At 38.8% G+C, this 19115-nt stretch overlaps 1 protein-coding gene across 5 annotated transcripts in view; it reads left to right on the forward strand.

The window, feature by feature from the left end:
* Positions 1 to 15388, forward strand: part of LOC104598331 (uncharacterized) — a 36888-nt gene extending 21500 nt beyond the window's left edge. For all 5 annotated transcript variants that reach the window (XR_016078949.1, XM_088892469.1, XM_088892467.1 and 2 more), the window contains 2 exons: positions 13276 to 13423; positions 15065 to 15388. Coding sequence is in view for 4 of the 5 variants with exons in the window: in XM_088892469.1 (XP_088748595.1) it covers positions 13301 to 13423; positions 15065 to 15109 (168 nt within the window). In the remaining variant the exon portion in view is untranslated. The remainder of the gene's footprint in view (positions 1 to 13275; positions 13424 to 15064) is intronic.
* The last annotated feature ends 3727 nt before the right edge of the window (positions 15389 to 19115 follow it).

The following is a 19115-nucleotide window of genomic DNA, read 5'->3' on the forward strand; positions in this document are numbered from 1 at the left end:
GAAGAAGTGCAAATGGGCTAGTTGATGGATTAGCAAAACAAGGGGCATTGAGACAACAATTATTTTGGGCTACACTGTAATGAGGGGTGACTAGAGTGATTAAAGGGGATCAACAGTCCCATCATCAAGTTGTATAAACTGCTTACAATCTGAATTTTAATAAAATACATATTTATTGATAAAAAAAAGGTCTCTTGCCTAAGTCAGATAGTGAGCTAATCTCCAAGGTTCACTCCTTCTCCCCTAGCCATTTTATAATTTTAACAGAATCCCCTTTGATGGCTAGAGCGGTTTGACCAACTTTGATGGCTTGAGCTGATTAACCTGGCAATAGTGCAATTGTCGGTCATCATCATGGAACAGTCATCAATTACCAATGGTGAATAAGCCTAAGATTCTGCCATTAAACCAAGCAATGGCCCCTCAAAGGACACCAGATAAGCTGGGATCTACATTTTTAATGACATTTTAACTTAGAATTTAGTGATGCTAAAGAACCCGTGTGCCTAGGGGAACTGTTAGGAATCAGCTCATAATGATTTCTTGAATTTATTAGTTCTATCAATTAAATCCTCTTTCAAATAGAAACAATATAGATCCTATATAAAGTTATAAACTTATTTCCATGGTCTAATGACTCTAAATTTATCTCTCATACCTATAGATGGAGTGCTGAACTGAATTGACTAGAATTCTTTGAAAACCTTCAAAAAATGACTTGTTGAGCCATTAAATGCTTAAAATAAATTTCTAATAAGGAAGCAACATTAAAAATTTGAATTCTTACCAAAATAAATACTAAAGCTACTTGAAGCAAATCACAACTGAAAATAACTAGAAGAATAGAAATCCTGTCAAAGTGATGCAGGAGCTGAAGAGTCAAAATTGGAAATTTATGATATTTTATGTATTTCTGTATTTTTGGACAGTAGGGGTGTTTTTGTCATTTTGCAATTTTCTGTGGGGTCCAATAATATGTTTTGATTGTCTAGTTATAGTTTGTTTATGTTTAAAATTTCAGAGTCATTGCATAAGTAGGATTAGAGTTATTTAGTCTTCTTTGAATTGAAATAGGATATGACAACTTAGTTTGAGTCCTACTAGGATTATTAAGTCTAACAGTTCGACTCCTAAGACTATTCTGAGTCATTGTATAAGTAGGATTAGAGTTATTGAGTCTTCTTTGAATTGAAACAGGATATGGCAGCTTAGTTTGAGTCCTACTAGGATTATTGAGTAACAGTTTTGACTCCAAAGACTATTATGAGTCTAACAGTTTGGCTCCTAGGATTATTATGAGTTTAGAATCTATAAATATGTATGGACGTTTTACACAAAAGGCAAAGGAGTTTATTGAGTTTTATTCAGCTTATGCTAGGTATGGTGAGTGATTCCCGTGCCCTAGAGTGATTCTAAGCACCATGTGAGTGATTCCAGTTATTTTCTCTCTTCTTTCTCTCCCTATTTTCTCTCTTATTCCTTTAAGAAGCCATTACAACCATTGACAGCCATAAAATTCTGATCAAGAAGACCATTCAACATTCTCCAAGGACTAGAACTGAGCTGGTCCTATATCAGTTTGGTATCAGAGCTAATGGTTTATTCACTATGTTCTCACTAAGTGACCGATTTCTAGGGTATCTTCTAGACAATCTTACATGTCTAGAGTCAATGATGATTGGGTTTCTGAACTATATGAAGGGTCTTTGATTGACTTATTTGAGAAGATGGTGGAAGAAAACAGATCTAATAATGTTGGCTACGGGAGCAAGGTTTTCAAACATGTTAGAAGAGAAAGGAAAATACCAGATTTCAAAGGAGATGATGATCCACAAGCATACTTTGATTGGGTTGCTGAACTAGAAGAATATTTTGATTGGCATGATATGCTTGACAAACAAAGGATTAGATTTGCGTGCATGAAGCTGACGGGTCATGCTAAAGTATGGTGGAGAACTCTTGAGCAATGAAAGATAGAGGCAAGGATCCAATTAGTACATGGGCAGAGATGAAGATATTTTTTTGGTAATAGCAGAGATGAAGATGTGTTTGCAAGAAAAGTACATCTCACTAGACTTCCATGATGATCTATATATGGAGTTGACTAATTTCGAGCAAAAGAAGCAGCAGCGCAAACGAAGCAACAACAGGTTACAACAAAGAACTTGAAGTCAATGGGAAGAAGGTACAAAGTTGAAAAGAAAGTAGATGATTCCTTGCAAGTTGATGCATATCCTAGAACTAAAGTTGAGGATGAAGCTAAAGAAGAAGAATTTCAAGCTATAGTAGTTGTAAATATTAAAAGTCAAAAGGGTGCAGGCCAAGAAAAAACAGAAATTGCTGAAGTCCCCAACACCCATGATCAGTTTGAGGTTAATGATCAAGAAGAAATAGAAGTGGAGCAAGCTAAAGAAATTCAGGGTGCAAGATGCAAATGTGTTGATTGTAGTAGATCCTAGTAAGGAAGTAAGTGACTTTACCTTTCAAGTTCAACTAGAACCAATTCAAGAATTACAACCTGACATAGCACAAGTTCCACCAACATCAACAATGAAAGGAGTCCTAGAGTTTGTTGAAAAACCAAGGATATCAGAATACATAAAGATGGTGATTCCTAAGCTAGAGGTTGAAGGAAAAATTCCAAATGTTGCAGTTGAGAATTTGGATAAGCGAGGCGAAAATTCATCACAATCGCTGGTTGATGAATTAGGTGTTCAAGAAACTAATGTTATTGATGATTTAATAAAGATGGTTATGGAGGACAGTGTTTCAAAAATACATTTCTTTCAAGATCCTTTTCTATTTCTGTCTGTGGCCTCTACATACCAAGCATGTAGCTGTGGGAAGTCCTACTCCTTTTGTAATTGGGGCATATCAACTTTTTATCCTCAAGTTCTTCAAAACTCGAGGATGAGTTTTTTGAATTGGGGGAGAATGATGCAGGAGTTGTAGAGCCAAAATGGGAAATTTATGATATTTTATGTATTTTTGTATTTTTGGACAGTAGGGGTATTTTTGTCATTTTGCAATTTTCTATGGGGTTCAATAATAGGTTTTGATTGTCTATTTATAGTTTGTTTGTATTTAAAATTTCAGAGTCATTGCATAAGCGGGATTAGGGTTATTGAGTCTTTCTTTGAATTGAAATAGGATATGACAACTTAGTTTGAGTCCTGTTATGATTTGGTTTTGCCTTAGAGTTATGTCTGTCTGAGATCAGTTATGTAGAAAGAGAAAGGTTGAAGAAAGAGAAAGAGAGAAGGGAGAAATTCTGGTTCGAACCGGAAGACTCAACATGACATCTCCCAGTCGGCCAAGTAGTATTTATATTATTAAAATTAATTGAAAAGACATATGTGCCCTTATTTAAGTTAGGAGCACTGGTTCCAACACAACATTACAGATCAACAACATTAATCTGGGTATAAAGACAGAAATACCCCTACTCTAACACTCCCCCTCAAGCTGGTGAGTATATATCATATACTTCCAGCTTGTTACATATGTAGTCCACTCTTCCCCGACTCAAGCCTTTTGTAAATAAGTCAGCCCACTGATTTCCTGTATTAACATGTGTAGTGTCTAACTCTCCATTCAGCACCTTCTCCCTCACAAAGTGACAGTCAACCTCAATGTGCTTGGTTCTTTCATGAAACACTGGATTAGAGGAGATATGAACTACAGCCTGATTATCACAATAGAGCTTCATTGGAGTGTTGATGTTGTACCCTACTTCCTGTAGAAGGTTCCTTAGCCACACTAATTCACAAGCGGTGTGCGCCATAGCCCTATATTCTGCTTCTGCACTGCTTCTTGCCACAACCGTCTGCTTCTTACTTTTCCATGTCACCAGGTTACCTCCCAGAAACGTGCAATAGCCTGTAGTAGACCGCCTATCAGACATAGAACCAGCCCAGTCAGCATCAGAATACCCTTCTATTTCAAGTTTTCCACCACTCTTGTATATCAGACCGCGACCCGGACCCCCTTTTAGATACCTCATAATTCTCAGAATTGCATTCCAATGAGGAATCAGAGGTTTCTGCATGAACTGACTTACCACACTAACCGCAAAAGAGATGTCTGGTCTGGTAATGGTTAGGTAGTTCAGTTTACCCACAAGTCATTGGTATCTGCCAGGGTCTTCAAACACTTCACCCATATCACTGCTTAGTTTGGTATTTGTGTCCATGGGTGTCTCAGCTGGTTTAGCACCCAACAAGCCTGTTTCCTCCAGCAAATCAAGCACATATTTTCTCTGGCACAGGTTAATACCATACTTGGATCTCATTACTTCTATCCCCAAGAAATATTTCAGCTTACCAAGATCCTTGGTCTGAAAATGATCCTGCAGATCAGTCTTCAGCTTGTCAATACCCATGTTATCATTCCTAGTAATAACGATATCATCTACATACACCACCAACAGTATTTTTCCTTTTGGAGAGTCATGACTAAATATAAAATGGTCAACTTTGCACTGTTTCATACCAAACTTCTTTACCACCTCACTGAACCTACCAAACTATGCTCGAGGAGACTGTTTAAGCCCATATATAGCCTTCCTTAGTCTGCACACCTTACCTTCCTCCCCCTGAGCAACAAACCCTAGAGGTTGCTCCATGTAGACCTCCTCGAGTAAGTCACCATGCAAAAAGGCATTCTTGATATCAAGCTGATATAGTGGCCACTCATACATGGCTGCAAGAGAGATCACAACACGAACTGACCCTATCTTAGCAACCGGTGAGAAGGTCTCTGTGTAGTCAATACCATAGGTTCGGGAGTACCCTTTAGCAACCAACCGCGCTTTCAGGCGTTCAACACTACCATTAGGCAGATACTTAACCGTATAAACCCATTTACAACCAACAACTTGCTTCCCAGGAGGAAGAGCAGTGAGGCCCCAAGTATGATTATGATGAAGGGCTGAGAGTTCTTCCATGGCTCGGCACCACCCTGGAGAGGCAAGGGCTTCCAGGACATCCTTAGGGACAACAACTGATGATAACAGGGTGACAAACTGGCGATGGGAAGCGGAAAGGTGAGTAAGAGAAACATAACTAGAAATGGGATGAAGGGTGCAAGTACGTTTACCTTTCCGCAAAGCAATGGGTAGATCAAGCTCAGATGCTGAGTGCGGGTCTGGTGCCGGATCCGTCGACGGAGATGTAGCCGGAGGAGTAGTAGCTGGTGCGCGTGGGCGATGTGTTTACACATGACGGATAGGTGGTGGCACCGGAGGCAAGGGTTTGGTCACGGCCGGAACAAAGAAAGGAGGGTCGACAACGGGAAGTGGAAGAGGAGGAGGTGATGAGGAGGAAGAAGAATCACCGGACCCCAAAAAGAACGGAGTAGACTTAAAGAAGGTGACATCAACACACACAAAGGACCGTCGAGAACCAGGATGGTAACACCTATACCCTTTTTGGGTCCGAGAGTAGCCAAGGAAGATGCACTTGAGAGAACGGGCATCGAACTTGTCATTTCCCGGACCTAGATTATGGACGAAGCAGACACACCCAAAAACTCTTGGCATAAGAGGAAACGGAGACAAAGTGGGAAACAGGACCTGAAATGGAGATTGACCATCAAGGATGAACGTGGGCATCTGATTAATCAGAAAGCAAGAGGTAAGCACTGCATCATTCCAAAAAGGTTTGGGAACATGCATGTGATGCATGAGGGATCTTGTTGTTTCAAGGAGATGGCGATTCTTTCTCTCAGTCACCCCATTTTGTTGTGGGGTGTAGGTACACGAGGTCTGATGTATAATGCCATGTTGGTCCAGGTAATCCTAAAATGATGAGGATAAATATTCGCGGCCATTATTAGAACGGAAAACTTTGATGTGAGTACCAAATTGGTTACGAGTCTCAGCATAAAATTTATGAAAAATGGTAAACAATTCACTTCTTCTTTCATTAAATAGAGCCACGCCATCCTTGAAAAATCATCCACAAAAATGACAAAATATCTGTATCCATTATATGACATCACTTTATAGGGACCCCAAACATCTGAATGAACTAAAGAAAAGGACTCGACACACGGTTATCAACCCTAGAATTAAAGGGAACACGATGGTGTTTCCCAAATTGACACGACTCACAATCCAAAACAGAAAGCTGACTCAAGGACGGAACCAAGGACTTCAAGAATTTTAGTGACGGATGACCAAATCGGCAGTGCCACTAGAGAGGAGAAAGGGATGACTGGAGAGCTGTTGAAGTTCTACCACCACCACCGTCAAGATAATACAGTCCACCTGCTTCATGCCCTCCACCAATCTTCATCCCCGTTTTGAGATCCTGAAAAACACACATAGAAGGATAAAAGGTAATGGAGCAGTTAAGTGATTTGGTCAGCTTACAGACATAAGATTAAAAGGCAATTTAGGAACATACAAAACCGAGGAGAGAGATACAAGATCTAGGTCAACATTACCAACACCACAAATTGAGGATGTGGAACCATTAGCAAGGGTGACAGATTGTGATATTGAGCAATGAGATAAGGAGGAAAACACACATGGAGTTCCAGTCATGTGATCGGAGGCTCCAGAGTCAATGATCCAGGGATTGGGTGTGGATGCCAGACAAGCCATACCTGAGTGAGCTAAAGTCGCCGTGTTCTGCTATGATTGGATAAACCTCTGATATTCATCACGTGGAACACTCACCATCTCCTTCATGGGACCATCTGTGGATGTAGGAGGCATCTGATCAGATGAATGATTCTCCTGTCTAAAGCTGGAACTTGAGTCACCGGTCGCGACATGATTGGCCCAGGTTGAGGGTGGACCATGTAGATCATAACATTAGTTGATGGTATGTCCATCCATACCACAATGAGTGCATTTCCTCGGGCCTGAGCCACGTCCTCTACCACGGGCTCCCCTTGAATCTCTGCCCCCAATACGACCACCACCACGATTATGAGTAGGCCCACCATTGCCACTTCGGCCATACGCAGAACCACCACCACCACGACTAGACTGAGCTCCCCTAGCTCCACCTCTAGCACCACGGCCTCTCGATACAGCAAAGGCAGATCTATCTGAGATATTAGAGTTCTTAGTAGATCCGATAGAAATCCTCTGGAGTCGAGCAAATACCTCTTCTATGGAGGGAAGAGCTGATCCTCCTAATATCTGAGCCCGTACTGGTTCATATTCAGACTTTAGTCCCACCAAAAATCTAGTCACATCAAGCTGTTCTCTCTGTTGTTGCTGAATCTTGACATCAGAAGTGAGAGGATGATAGACATTCAACTCATTACGTATGTTTCTCATGTTGGCATAGTACTCCTCAAGACTCTGATTGTCCTGTTGCAGGTTAAAGTACTCTTGATACAGCTGATAAACTCTGGTTGTATTGTCCTGCCCCGAATGCAATTTCTTCGCATGGTCCCACACATCTTTGGCAGTATCAAGAAACATGAAGTTCACACTAATCCTGGGTTCCATACTATTCCACAACCATGTGATGATCTGAGCATCCTCTTGCTCCCAGTCTTCATACTCGTGAGAGTTAGAGGAGGGTTTCTCCTCTTTTATGTGTTTTACCTTCTTTTTTGCCTTCAGAAAGACTTCGACGGATTTAGCCCAAGGCACATAATTCTCTCTATTTTTAATGGAGGTCATATGAACATTCAGGTAGTCTGTAGGCACCATCACACTAGGTTTATGTTATCACCGATTCTGCACACTTGCTAAATTCTATTACCACTGAGATCTGCACACTGCACACCACTAGGTCACACCTGTCACACTGATTGCAGCACTTGTTGTTGCTGAAATGTGTGCTCTTTACACCACAAACCTAGATCACACTGTCATTCTGATTTCAGCACTTATTGTTGCTGAAAAGTGTGCTCTTTACACCACAAACCCTACTCCTACAACTACTTGAAATCTCACCACTATATGGTCATATCTCTTCCTTCAAAATGCACAAAGAAACCAGCATAAACCCTAGCACATTACTGTCCGAAACCCTAGCATATGGTCTGAAACACACTTCCTATTTAATCCATAACAGATATCATGCACTGAGATCTCTTACCTTATCACTGAAGTAACAACCATACGAGCAGGAAATCAGTCCACACACAACAGCCATTGCACACACAGTTCAGCCCTCTATTCTTCCTCTACTAGGAGAGGGCGATCTCAGAAACCACAGCAACCGACCACATACAACCTGACTAGAGGCATAGAAACCTCCAAGGGAAGAGGGCGATCACTCCTTTTCAGCCCTTTCCCTTATCTCCAATCGAATGCAGAAAAAAAGGAAAAAACCCTAGATAGGGTGTGCAAAGAATAGAAACCTAGGCAAGCAGAAATCTAGGCAGATTCAAGTTGCTCTGATACCATGTTATGATTTGGTTCTGCTTTAGAGTTCTGTCTGTCTGAGATCAGTTATGTAGAAAGAGAAAGGTGGAAGAAAGAGAGAAAGAGAGAAGGGAGAAATTCTGGTTCGAATTGGAAGACTCAACATGACATCTCCTAGTCGGCCAGGTAGTATTTATATTATTAAAATTAACTGAAAAGACATGTGCCCTTATTTAAGTTAGGAGCACTGGTTCTAACACAACATTACAGATCAACAACATTAATCTAGGTATAAAGACAAAAATACCTCTACGCTAACAAGTCCTATTAGGATTATTGAGTCTAACAGATCGACTCCGAAGACTATTATGAGTCTAACAGTTATGCTCCTAGGATGACAGGAGTTCTACATTAGGTAGTGGCATATTGTTTGCTGACCATGGACATTTGAAGTTAGAGGCTTACACAAATGCTGATTGGGCAAGGTGTCTATGTCCTATGATGACAGGAGATCTACATTAGGGGTTTGCACTCTTGTTGGAGGTAATCTAGTTTTATGGGAGAGTAAGAAACAATTAGTTGTAGCAAGGTCAAGTGCAGAAGCTGAATACAGAGCCATGGTACATTGTGTTTCAAATCCCCTTTGAGTCTGATTCGTGTTAGGGGAGATTGGAGTTAAGGCCGAAGAACCTATGATGCTATATTGTGACAATCAAGCAACAATTAACATTGCCAACAACCCAATTCAGCATGATAGGACGGAGCATATAGAAGTGGATAGACACTTTATAAGGGAAAGGGTGACATCCGGAGAAGTGTGCTTACCATATGTTGCATCTGACTTGCAACTTGCTGATGTTCTTACAAAAGTTGTTGCAAGAAACAAACTGGAGCATGATCTTCACTAGTTGGGAATGTGTGACATTTATTCCCAACTTGAGGGGGAGTGTTGGTTTTGGGATGATGACATTTGTTTTTATTTACAAAACATAGTTAAAGAGTTATTGGGCCCAAGGTCCATTAGTTTATGTTTAAATTAAGAGTGTTTACTTACTTTTACATGAAACTGACTTACTAAGGGCATACTTGTCTTTGTACTCAGTTTTACTTATGAGTATATGAGCTAATGAAAGGGGCGGCCAGACCTAATTTTGGCTTCTCCCCATTCTCTTCAACTTCTCTCTTTTTTTCTCTGCACAAACCTTTTATTTTCTTTCTTTCTTTCTCTCTTTCATAGATTTTATATCAAAACAGAATGTGTACTTTTCTTTAGCAAGAAGGATTAAGCTAGTTATGGGGTGCATTATCTTGGAGTGCCTAGGGGCTTTTGTGGGAGGAAGGTTGATGGTGGATGGGGGTCTTAGTAGCAAATGAATTAATTGACTGAAGGCTGAGAAGTGGAAGGGGTGGGCTGCTTTGCAAAGTAGATTTGTAGAAGGCATATTGATCATGTGAATTGGAGTTTCCTGGACTACAGGCTTAGAAGGATGAATTTTGGATCTAAATGTTTGAAATTGGATGAAGGTATGTGTTAGTACCCCGTCGTTTTCGGTTCTGGTAAATGGAAGAGCTAATGGATACTTTAAAAGTTTGAAGGGGATTAGACAAGGGGACCCATTATTCCTTTCTTGTTTATTTGTGTGATGGAAGCTCTCAACAGATTGGTGAAAAGGGTTGGCTTGGGGGAATTTTTAGAAGGTTTAACAGTAGGTAATGAGAGGGTGGAGGTTAATTTACTGCAATATGCTGATGACACTTATCTTCTATGATGCATCACAAGAGCAGTTATATTTTGTAATGTCTGTGCTGAAATGGTTTGAAGTAATTTCGGGGCTGAAAATCAACATAAGCAAAAGTGAGTTAGTGGCTGCAGGAGCTGGCTCGTTTGGCAGAAATGTGAGAATGCTCCTGGGTGCAAAATGTATCCAAAACAATTTGGGAGCCAATTGTAGAAAGACTTAGAAAGAAATAGGCCTTCTGGAAAGCCAAATATCTTTCTTATGGAGGCAAAGTTACCCCGGTGAAAAGTGTGTTATCCTCCCTCACCATGTATCTTTTATCTTTGTACTCAATCTTGGTAGGAATGACAGCCATCATTGAAAAGAAGATGAGAGATTTCCTTTGGAGAGCCTGGAAAGAGAAGTACCACTTGGTTAATTGTAACAAGGTTTGTCAGTCCATATCTAAAGGGGGGTTGGGGGTTAGAAGGGTGAAAAACATCAGTATTTCCTTGCTAGGGATTAGGGAAGTGGTTTCAGACATTTGGGGAGTGCCAAAGAGGGCTTTGGAAAAGGGTTGTGCAGGCCAAATATGGAGATAGAAATTTTGGATGGGATCTAGGAGCTTCAAATCAGTCCTACGGGTGTTCGGTTTGAAAAGGAATTGAAAAGGCCTACAACTTGTTTGCAAAAGGTGTGAAGTTCAAAATAGGAAATGGGGAGGGTGAAATTTTGGAAGGATGTTTGGTATGGGGAGAGGCCCTTGTATGAGAGATTCCCTCCTTTGTTTGAAGTGGCAGTAGACAAAGAAGTCAAGGTTGCTGAAAGCTTGCAAATTCAAGATGGTAGCTTGGTCTGAACCCCACAGTTCAGGAGGAACCAAAAAATTGGGAAGTGGATGAATGGATGGAACTTTGCAGCTCCTATATAGTACACAGGTGGAGTTTGCCAGGTCTGACAGTAGTATCTGGAAGTGGGAGAAGACTGGAAGATTCATAATTAAATCTTTTTACAAGGCCTTGTACAATGCATTAGGACATTCAGTCCCTACTCACATCATCTCTTGTAAAAATGTACCTTAAAAAATATCTTTTTTTTTTTTTGTCTGGACAGCCTATCTCAACAGAACACTTACAAGGGACAACCTTACTTGGAAAGGTGCTGTACTGGATTCAGCTAGCTGTGTTCTTTGCGAAGGACAACTGGAAACAGTGGATCACCTTTTACTGCACTGCAGTTACTCTGAGATCTAGCAGAATTTCACACTTGTTTGAAGTACAAAGCTGCTGCTCAGGATGTAGATGACTTTCTAAAGGGTTGGAGGGTGGAAGGACTGAGTAAAAACGGAAAATTAATCTGAAATATAACCCCAACGGTGGTATTCTGGTGCCTTTGGCAAGAAAGAAATACACGAGTCTTCAAGAGCAAGATAAGTTCTGCTGATTCCATTTTTCAGAAAATCGTAGGGAAGATATTCTCATGGTTGTCTGTCATAGGTTGTTTAAGGGTGTAGGTTTTGAATCCTTTTTTTTTTTTGTATAGGATACTCTTTTTGTAAAGCAGGGTGGGGATCAAGGTTAGAGGGAACAGTTTTTTCTTGTTTCCTTAGTACATCTTCTTGCTGTACATTTTTTGTTCATACTAATACAATGATACCATACCTTCTCTCAAAAAAAAAAAACATAAACATAATATGCAAAACGTATTCAAATAAACATTTAAAAATAAAATCAAACATATAAAACATTTTCAAGCATGTAAAACCCACAATCTCTTTTTTTCCTCAATTACATTACTTCAAATAGCTAATGTGATGTAAAACTTCTTCCATCCCTGATTCTATGAGTTGCATTTGTAGTTTGTACCAAGCCCCTCGAGGCAAGCCCAAACAAGTCCATGTTAGGGTCTTAAATTGTTGATCCTTGCACACAGAAAAAGATTTTATAATTTTAATTGCCTTTTAAGAAGATATTTTATTAGCATGAATGAATGAACAACATTAGCAAATAAGGGGTTCTCATCCACCCTGGTGCCGGGTGTTTGAGGCGCACGCCTGGGCTAAAGCGCAAGGCGTACTAAGTGCAGCAGTCACACACATTTTGAAAATGCTGCATCTTGGGCCTAGGAGAGGTGCAAAGGCACATGCCTTAATGCGCCTCATCTAGGCACCTAGGTGCGCCTTTGAACTCACTGGATGGTCTATTGGAGAAATGTTCATCGGTGGTTTTACAATAACTTTATTTATTGATTCTACATCTCCTTGATTGCAGTGGAGAAACGGGAGACATTTCCAATTACAATGGCACTATTTATAAACTTGGCATAAGGACTCAGATTTCCCTTTTACAAACTCCAATTTAAATTCAAGAGCTGGCCAGATGCAACTCCTAATTTCTTTAGGACTAGGATGAAACTATGGGTATAACCTTTAGAGAAAAAGGACATTATCAAATGTTGGTCCCAGCTATTTGGGGTCTTGGAAGGGGTTGACTGGATATAGACCAACTTTTGACATTTCTTTTGTGCAAAGTGGCTACTCAAGACTTGAACACACATTCCCATGCTTATCAGCCCTAGGTTTTACCGTTACACCAAGACACTCAAATAAGGATCCTTGAAAAATAATCTGAAGGAAAAATGACATTATTGCGATTTCAAGTTTCCCACATTCTAAAACTTCTCTAATATTACACTTTAAGACAATTAACCCTGTTTTAAAGAAAATGGGCCATTGCTTGGTGTAATGGTAAAATGACTAAAATCTCAGGCTGATAAATGTGAAATGTGGGTTTGTGTCTGTGAGTGATCACTTTGTGCCAAAAAATGCCAAAGGTTAGGTTTGTATTCAGTTGACCCCTCCCAAGACCCCAAATAGCTGGGACCAACATTGGGTGATGGCCTTTTTAATGCTATTTCTAAAGAAACTGGAAATTAAAAATTCAAAAATATCAAATTTGTAATCACCAAAAATATGAAATTATCACTCTATAAGGAATTGGGATAAACTGATTTCTTTCTCCATGGTTTTTTTCCACTTTCCATTTCTGCATCATTATGCAACATCTAAAAATATGTTACTTACAGCTTTGTAGGGTTATCCTTATTGCTATTAATGTTATTGCTGTTGTTATTATTTGTTATTGTAATTCTTGGACATGTTCATTCTCACTGTATACTTTTGAAACATGGATTAGTTCCTCATGCTTGGGTTAATTATCCCAGGATAGAGCATTGAGATTAAAGAAAGATGCCACACAGAACACGTCCTATGGCATCACTCTTGGTGTTTATGGGGGTCAATGTGATCTTGGTGTCAACCATTACTCCAGTGTATGATTTCGTCTGCTTCCATCCATATTGGGAAAGGAGGGTATTCTTTTAGTCTTTATTTACTTTTAGTACCATCATAATTATGATAGTTATTCATGCTTGTGTTTAAGTTTGTTAACCATTACTCCCAAGTATATGATTTCATCTGCTTCTATCCATATTGGGAAAAGAGGGTATGCTTTTAACCTTCATTTAATTTTAGTACCATCTTAATTATGATGGTTATTCATGCTTTGTTTAAGTTTGTCCCCAGGCTAAAGATTTGGGTGACCATCTTTTGCACAAATGGGCATACCATTACTGAGCCATTACTGAGAAGGCAAAATTGCCCATCTTCTTTTAATAATAGTATATAATTAACATTTAAGGATACTTCTTTTTTAAAATAGTACATTTTGACAATACCTGATACAAATGGTGTCAAAAGTGAATTGCAAGTGATACCAAAATAGGGAATAGTTTTCTGAACAAATATTAAGATTAACCAAATTTGCTAATCCTTCTGACTCCAGCCAAAATCAATGATGAATTTGAGCTTGATAATCTAATTCACTGTTCCCAACTTTCCTTGGGGTCAAGGATTTGCATGAGAATGGCATTGTTTGACTGTCCCAGGATCTAGGTGAATGCTTTTATTGCTTTCTTTTTTATGTTTCTCAAATAGAATCTATTTACAGATGGAAAGATCAAGCCATAGACTGTTTAACTTTGTCCCATGAGAATGGTATTTGAAAGTTTTGTTTTGTTTTGTTTTTTTTTTTTTTTAAATTTTTTGTTGTTTTTCAACACTTAAACAGGACCAGTTCACAGAATGCCATTAACGAACTTCCAATATCATATGTAGAGAGTAGCAAGATAATTGATTTTTTTTTCATCTTTTCCACTGGCTGAAAGTGCACTTTATACCTATCTTCTTGAACATTGCATGAGAACCCACCTGGACCGGCACTATGTTCCAAATGTGTGGTATACTGGTGTATGATGCACTTGTGTCCAGTTTGTGGAAAGAAATGATCTTCTTTTATTTATATGTTCTAGAAAGTCTAAAACAAGGATCTTAAAATCAATTCCAAGTCTCACTTTTGACAAGAACTGCATGTTGCATCACAAGTACTTAGTCATGATTTCTACTAAGAGTTTTATTACCATTCTTCATTTATGTAAGCAAATACCAGAGTCCTGAAATACCTGGTAGGCAGACCCTAAGGATGGTTTTTCAAAGGTAGAGTATGCCTGGTGCTCATGGAAGGAAATGGGACCAAGAATTTATAGATCATAACTACATCTTCAAACCAAGATTTGACTTGACAAGTTTCTAACCATCTGATTACATTCTTATTTCTTTGGGTTCCTCACTATTTTATCTGCAGCTTCACAATTGGAGGCCTGTCATTTTTTTATTGGGCCAAAATTTCGCATTATCTCTTACACACTATCAGACTCGCTTTCATGCAAAATATGTGACTATATGAATAGATGATTCATTTATTGGGAGGCTATGCATAATATGATTCTAAACTCTGGAAATTTATACCTTGTCAATGATCATTAAATATGAAAGCTGTATATTTAATTCTGATAACACGATCGTTCTTCATTATTTCATTTTTATTTATTAGTTGTTCTGCTTGTTTTATTTATTTATTTATTTATTTTTTATTGAACATACATGTTATATCAGAGAGAACGCCGTCGCAAGGAACGTGAAAGCTCTCAATCAGCGTAAAGAGTATGCATGCCAAGCAAGCACAGAACACTACAGTGGTATACCTACTTTTTAGTCCAATCCTGGTATGGTCTTTGAAGTTGTCATTTCAAGGTTTTTATGATCATAGCCATATCTATTAATTTATGTAAAGATGGAAAGCCATATTTAAATTTTAATTCACTTCATTTAGATTTTCTTTTTTTTTTTTTAAATAATGAGACAGCTTCATACCATTGATAGTTAAAGATTACATGAGAGGTTCGGCTAGAGTCAAAGTGAGCAGTTACTCTAGCTTTACATGCTTAGTCAGAATATGAGCAGCCTGATATTTTTCTCTATTTACAAAACCAAAAAAAAAGACTTAGGTGAACTTTAACAGCTCGATCATCTTCGATTGATGAAGGTGCTTCACCCATTTAGTGGGGATGATTCGGTTTTGGAAAAAAGATGCCAGTTACTTGGAGTCCTTATATACTGTGTGATCATAGCTGCATTCTGGGTTGAAGTTGCCTCTAGACCCGCCGCAAGGTCCCTTGGTTCTGCATCATATGGACTGATGGCCTAGCAAGGTTGTCCTTTATAAATAGACTGGTGGCCTTGTGCTTGATGTAGGTAGGGGTGTCAATTGAATTCGATTTGGTCCATTTCGATCCAGTCCAATGTGAGTTCATTACAAATGGACCAGGTTTAATCCAATCCAATGAATATTTTGAACCGGTCCACTTCAATGTCTGGACCGTCTAATCTGTTCAAATTCATTTTAATCTGAACACCTATATTCTTATCTTATATCAATGGACTAGATATTGGCTTGATCCAACATAACCCAATAAAAATTTACTAAGAATGGGCCAAGTCCGGTCCAATCTAATAAATATTTTGGACTGGATTGGTCCAATCCAATGTCTTGTTGGTCTGTTCAATTCATCCAAATTGATTTTAAACCGGTCCATTGACATCCTTAGATGGAGGATGAAAGGGCATCCTGAGCTACCTGTGATGTGAAAGGGTCACAAGAATCATCAATTTGTAAAGAGGAAAATCCAGTTGGCAGCCCGTATTCATTTGCAGGTGCTAAGGGATTCTATATATGATTGATAGGTACTGGTAGGAAAGTATGTTCTCAACGTAGCAATGATCTCTGTAGGTGTAGTTTGGGATTGCTCATGTAGCTTCTTATTCCTTGCTTCCCAGATGTGGTAAAAAAAATGCAACCTCTCCAAAGGGTGCAGATGGCAATTGCTTAATTTAGAATTCATTCTTCAGTATCCATACAGCATGAGTGGATAACATTTGGAGTTGGTTTTGGTCATGGAATAACTGATCCCAACCCTTATCTCACCTGGTCCGCCCAAGAATCAAACCAAGGCACTGGGCCGGCCCAATGAGTTTTGTTAAGTGAGAATGGTCATGGAATAATCATCATATACCAAGTAGAGGAGCAGCATTTATCAACAAACTTAAACAGTTGTTGATTTGTTGTCACGAGCTTGAAATCAGTCCAATACCAGTTGAGATACCTCTATCGACTCATACCAAGTTTAACCTGTGGATGAATCCAAGGTTTCAAGTAATTGATACCAATACGCCAGATGGGGCGTATTTGGTAATTCGACCCCACACCTTTTTTTTAATTTTTATTTTTTTTTCAAACCCTGTTCAGAGGTTTAAAGGCTTTATAATCCACTGAAACAGGTCACAACACCAAAGCTTATGTTCGGCCGCCAATATGTGCTGATATGTAATGAAATTTTGAACCTTCGATCAATCAGTGAGTGATCTTTTTTTCTCACTGCTTATATTGGGGTGAAGTGATTTCAGCCCATGGGACTAATGTCCCTCTGCCATATCAAGAAAGAAGTTCCCATGCTTTTTCATATAAATTACCCATGGAAACTCGAAATCAAATCAGCCCCCATAAGATTGCTCTGCACAATGTCCCACAGCACATCCCTATCGTGTATTGGGAACATCTTCTGATGATATTAGGAGAGACGAACAAAAATCTTGAGGGGGCTGATTTGAACTCTGGAAACTCAAGCGCTAGGGCCCTTGTAGGAGAGAAACAAAAATCATTAGAAGATGGAGAAATGATAATTATTTGAAAAAAAAGACATGTGGCTAATCTAGGTGGTTCCTCACTAGATGGAATAGTGTCCATTTTCTTTCCCAAGAAAAAAAAGGACCAATTACTTGGTCCCAAGGTTCAAAATATCGATACGCCTGATACGTCGGTATGGGCATATTGGGCGAATTGATACTCTTTTTGTTTTTTTTTTCCAATTGGTTCAGGGGAGCCGGTTTAGGTCTTTGCCACACCCTGAACTGGTCAGACCACCGATACATCCACTACAGGAGCGTATCGGTGGGGTGTCGAAATGATATGTATCGACTGATATGGGCCGATATGTATTGATACTTTGAACCTTGCTTGGTCTTTATACTCTTTTAAGAGTCAAGCTATAAAAAACCTTTATAAAAATTGATAACGATATTTAGGCAATTCCAAAATATTTTGGTGCTTGCTTTCTTTCTTTTATTTTGTATTTTTGGGGCAATCATATGCAATGATTTCCTTTGGGATCCATTATCCAGGTGCCAAGTCTTGAAGCATTTAGTTTGGGGTTTTAATTTGATTTAGGATATTAAATTAAGTTTGATTTTTAATTAAGCAACACATTCTATCCAAACCAATGTAACGTCTTCGGTCCTTGTGCTTGGTTCTAATTTTGAGTTAAGAAACCAAGTGAGATTAGATTTGTTATTAAAGGGTATGTGACAGCTTTCTAATTTGGAGTGGAGCAACAAAATTTTAGGTCTGGAGTGGGACCCAAGACACTACACATTTTTATTTTGAATTAAAATTTATTTAGCCCCCCTTTTTATTCAATTCGACATTTCGGCTACCCAATTGCACTTTGCAGTTTGCACCCTTAATCTGAGCTGAATGCGATGGCTGTTCAGTGGGCTGTTGAGCCAATGATGAAGTTACACGCCATTATAAATTCATGGGCCCTCTGTGAAAGGTGCAGGTTCTGTGTATTTTATTACTAATATGAAACCTTATAATTGGTTCAACAGCCTGATTAATAGCCATTTCGTTCAACTAAACCTTGCTCCCCTAATTTGAAGTGAAGTGGGCTACGAATCCTTGACTGGATAGTGGAGTGGTTTTGTTGAGACAACTTCATGTTATGAGAACATATCTGGAAGTGATAAAATGGAAGTGCTTTCCTCCTCTTCGCTATGATTATTGACAATAATAATCCACCAAGGAAGAAGTCAGAATAGATACCATAGGCGCGCCCGATAGAAAATACAAAAGCTTGAGGCATAAGATATTACTTTCTCTTTGCAAATCTAAGGTTGGTGGTGAGTTATAAGGGGTTATTTTTTGCCAACAAAAGAGAAAAATAAGAGTAGCGGTTAAGAGTAGGGATTAAAATATCAATACGATATATCTGATATGCTTGAATGCACAGATATCGTGTATCGTATCAATATTGGTGTATCAAGATATATTTGCATACATTGATACAATTATAAAAAAAACTTTTTTAAACATTTAAAAAGTCTAAGACCTCTTCCCCAATCCTTGATCATTATAAAATAAAAAACTGAAAAAATAAAAAAGCATGAGTATCAGCCATATTGATACACACTGATTACCATCGGTATCGTGCGAAATTTTAATCCTTAGCTAAGAGTATGATTCAATCGAATATTTTTTTTCTTTTGGGTAAATTATATACTGTCACGTTGTATTTTGGGTAGTGACACCTAGCCTCCCAAACTTTCATTTGCAATAGAGATCCACCCTAAATTTTTCAGATTGCAGCACCTTGCCCCCACCTTATTAATGGTCTTGACGATAAATTTAAAATTGTGAAAATTCCCATTCCAAGTTCTATATTCATTTGCATTTTCTGTAGTTTTGTACTTTCCACTTTTCTTTGTTTGTTTTGTTGAATTTTCTCAATTTCCTTTTTTTGTGTTTTTCTTTTTTGTTTTTTTGCTATTTTCA

This window comes from Nelumbo nucifera, chromosome 7, assembly GCF_055504915.1.
Source record: "Nelumbo nucifera cultivar China Antique chromosome 7, China Antique-T2T, whole genome shotgun sequence".
NCBI lineage: Eukaryota > Viridiplantae > Streptophyta > Magnoliopsida > Proteales > Nelumbonaceae > Nelumbo > Nelumbo nucifera.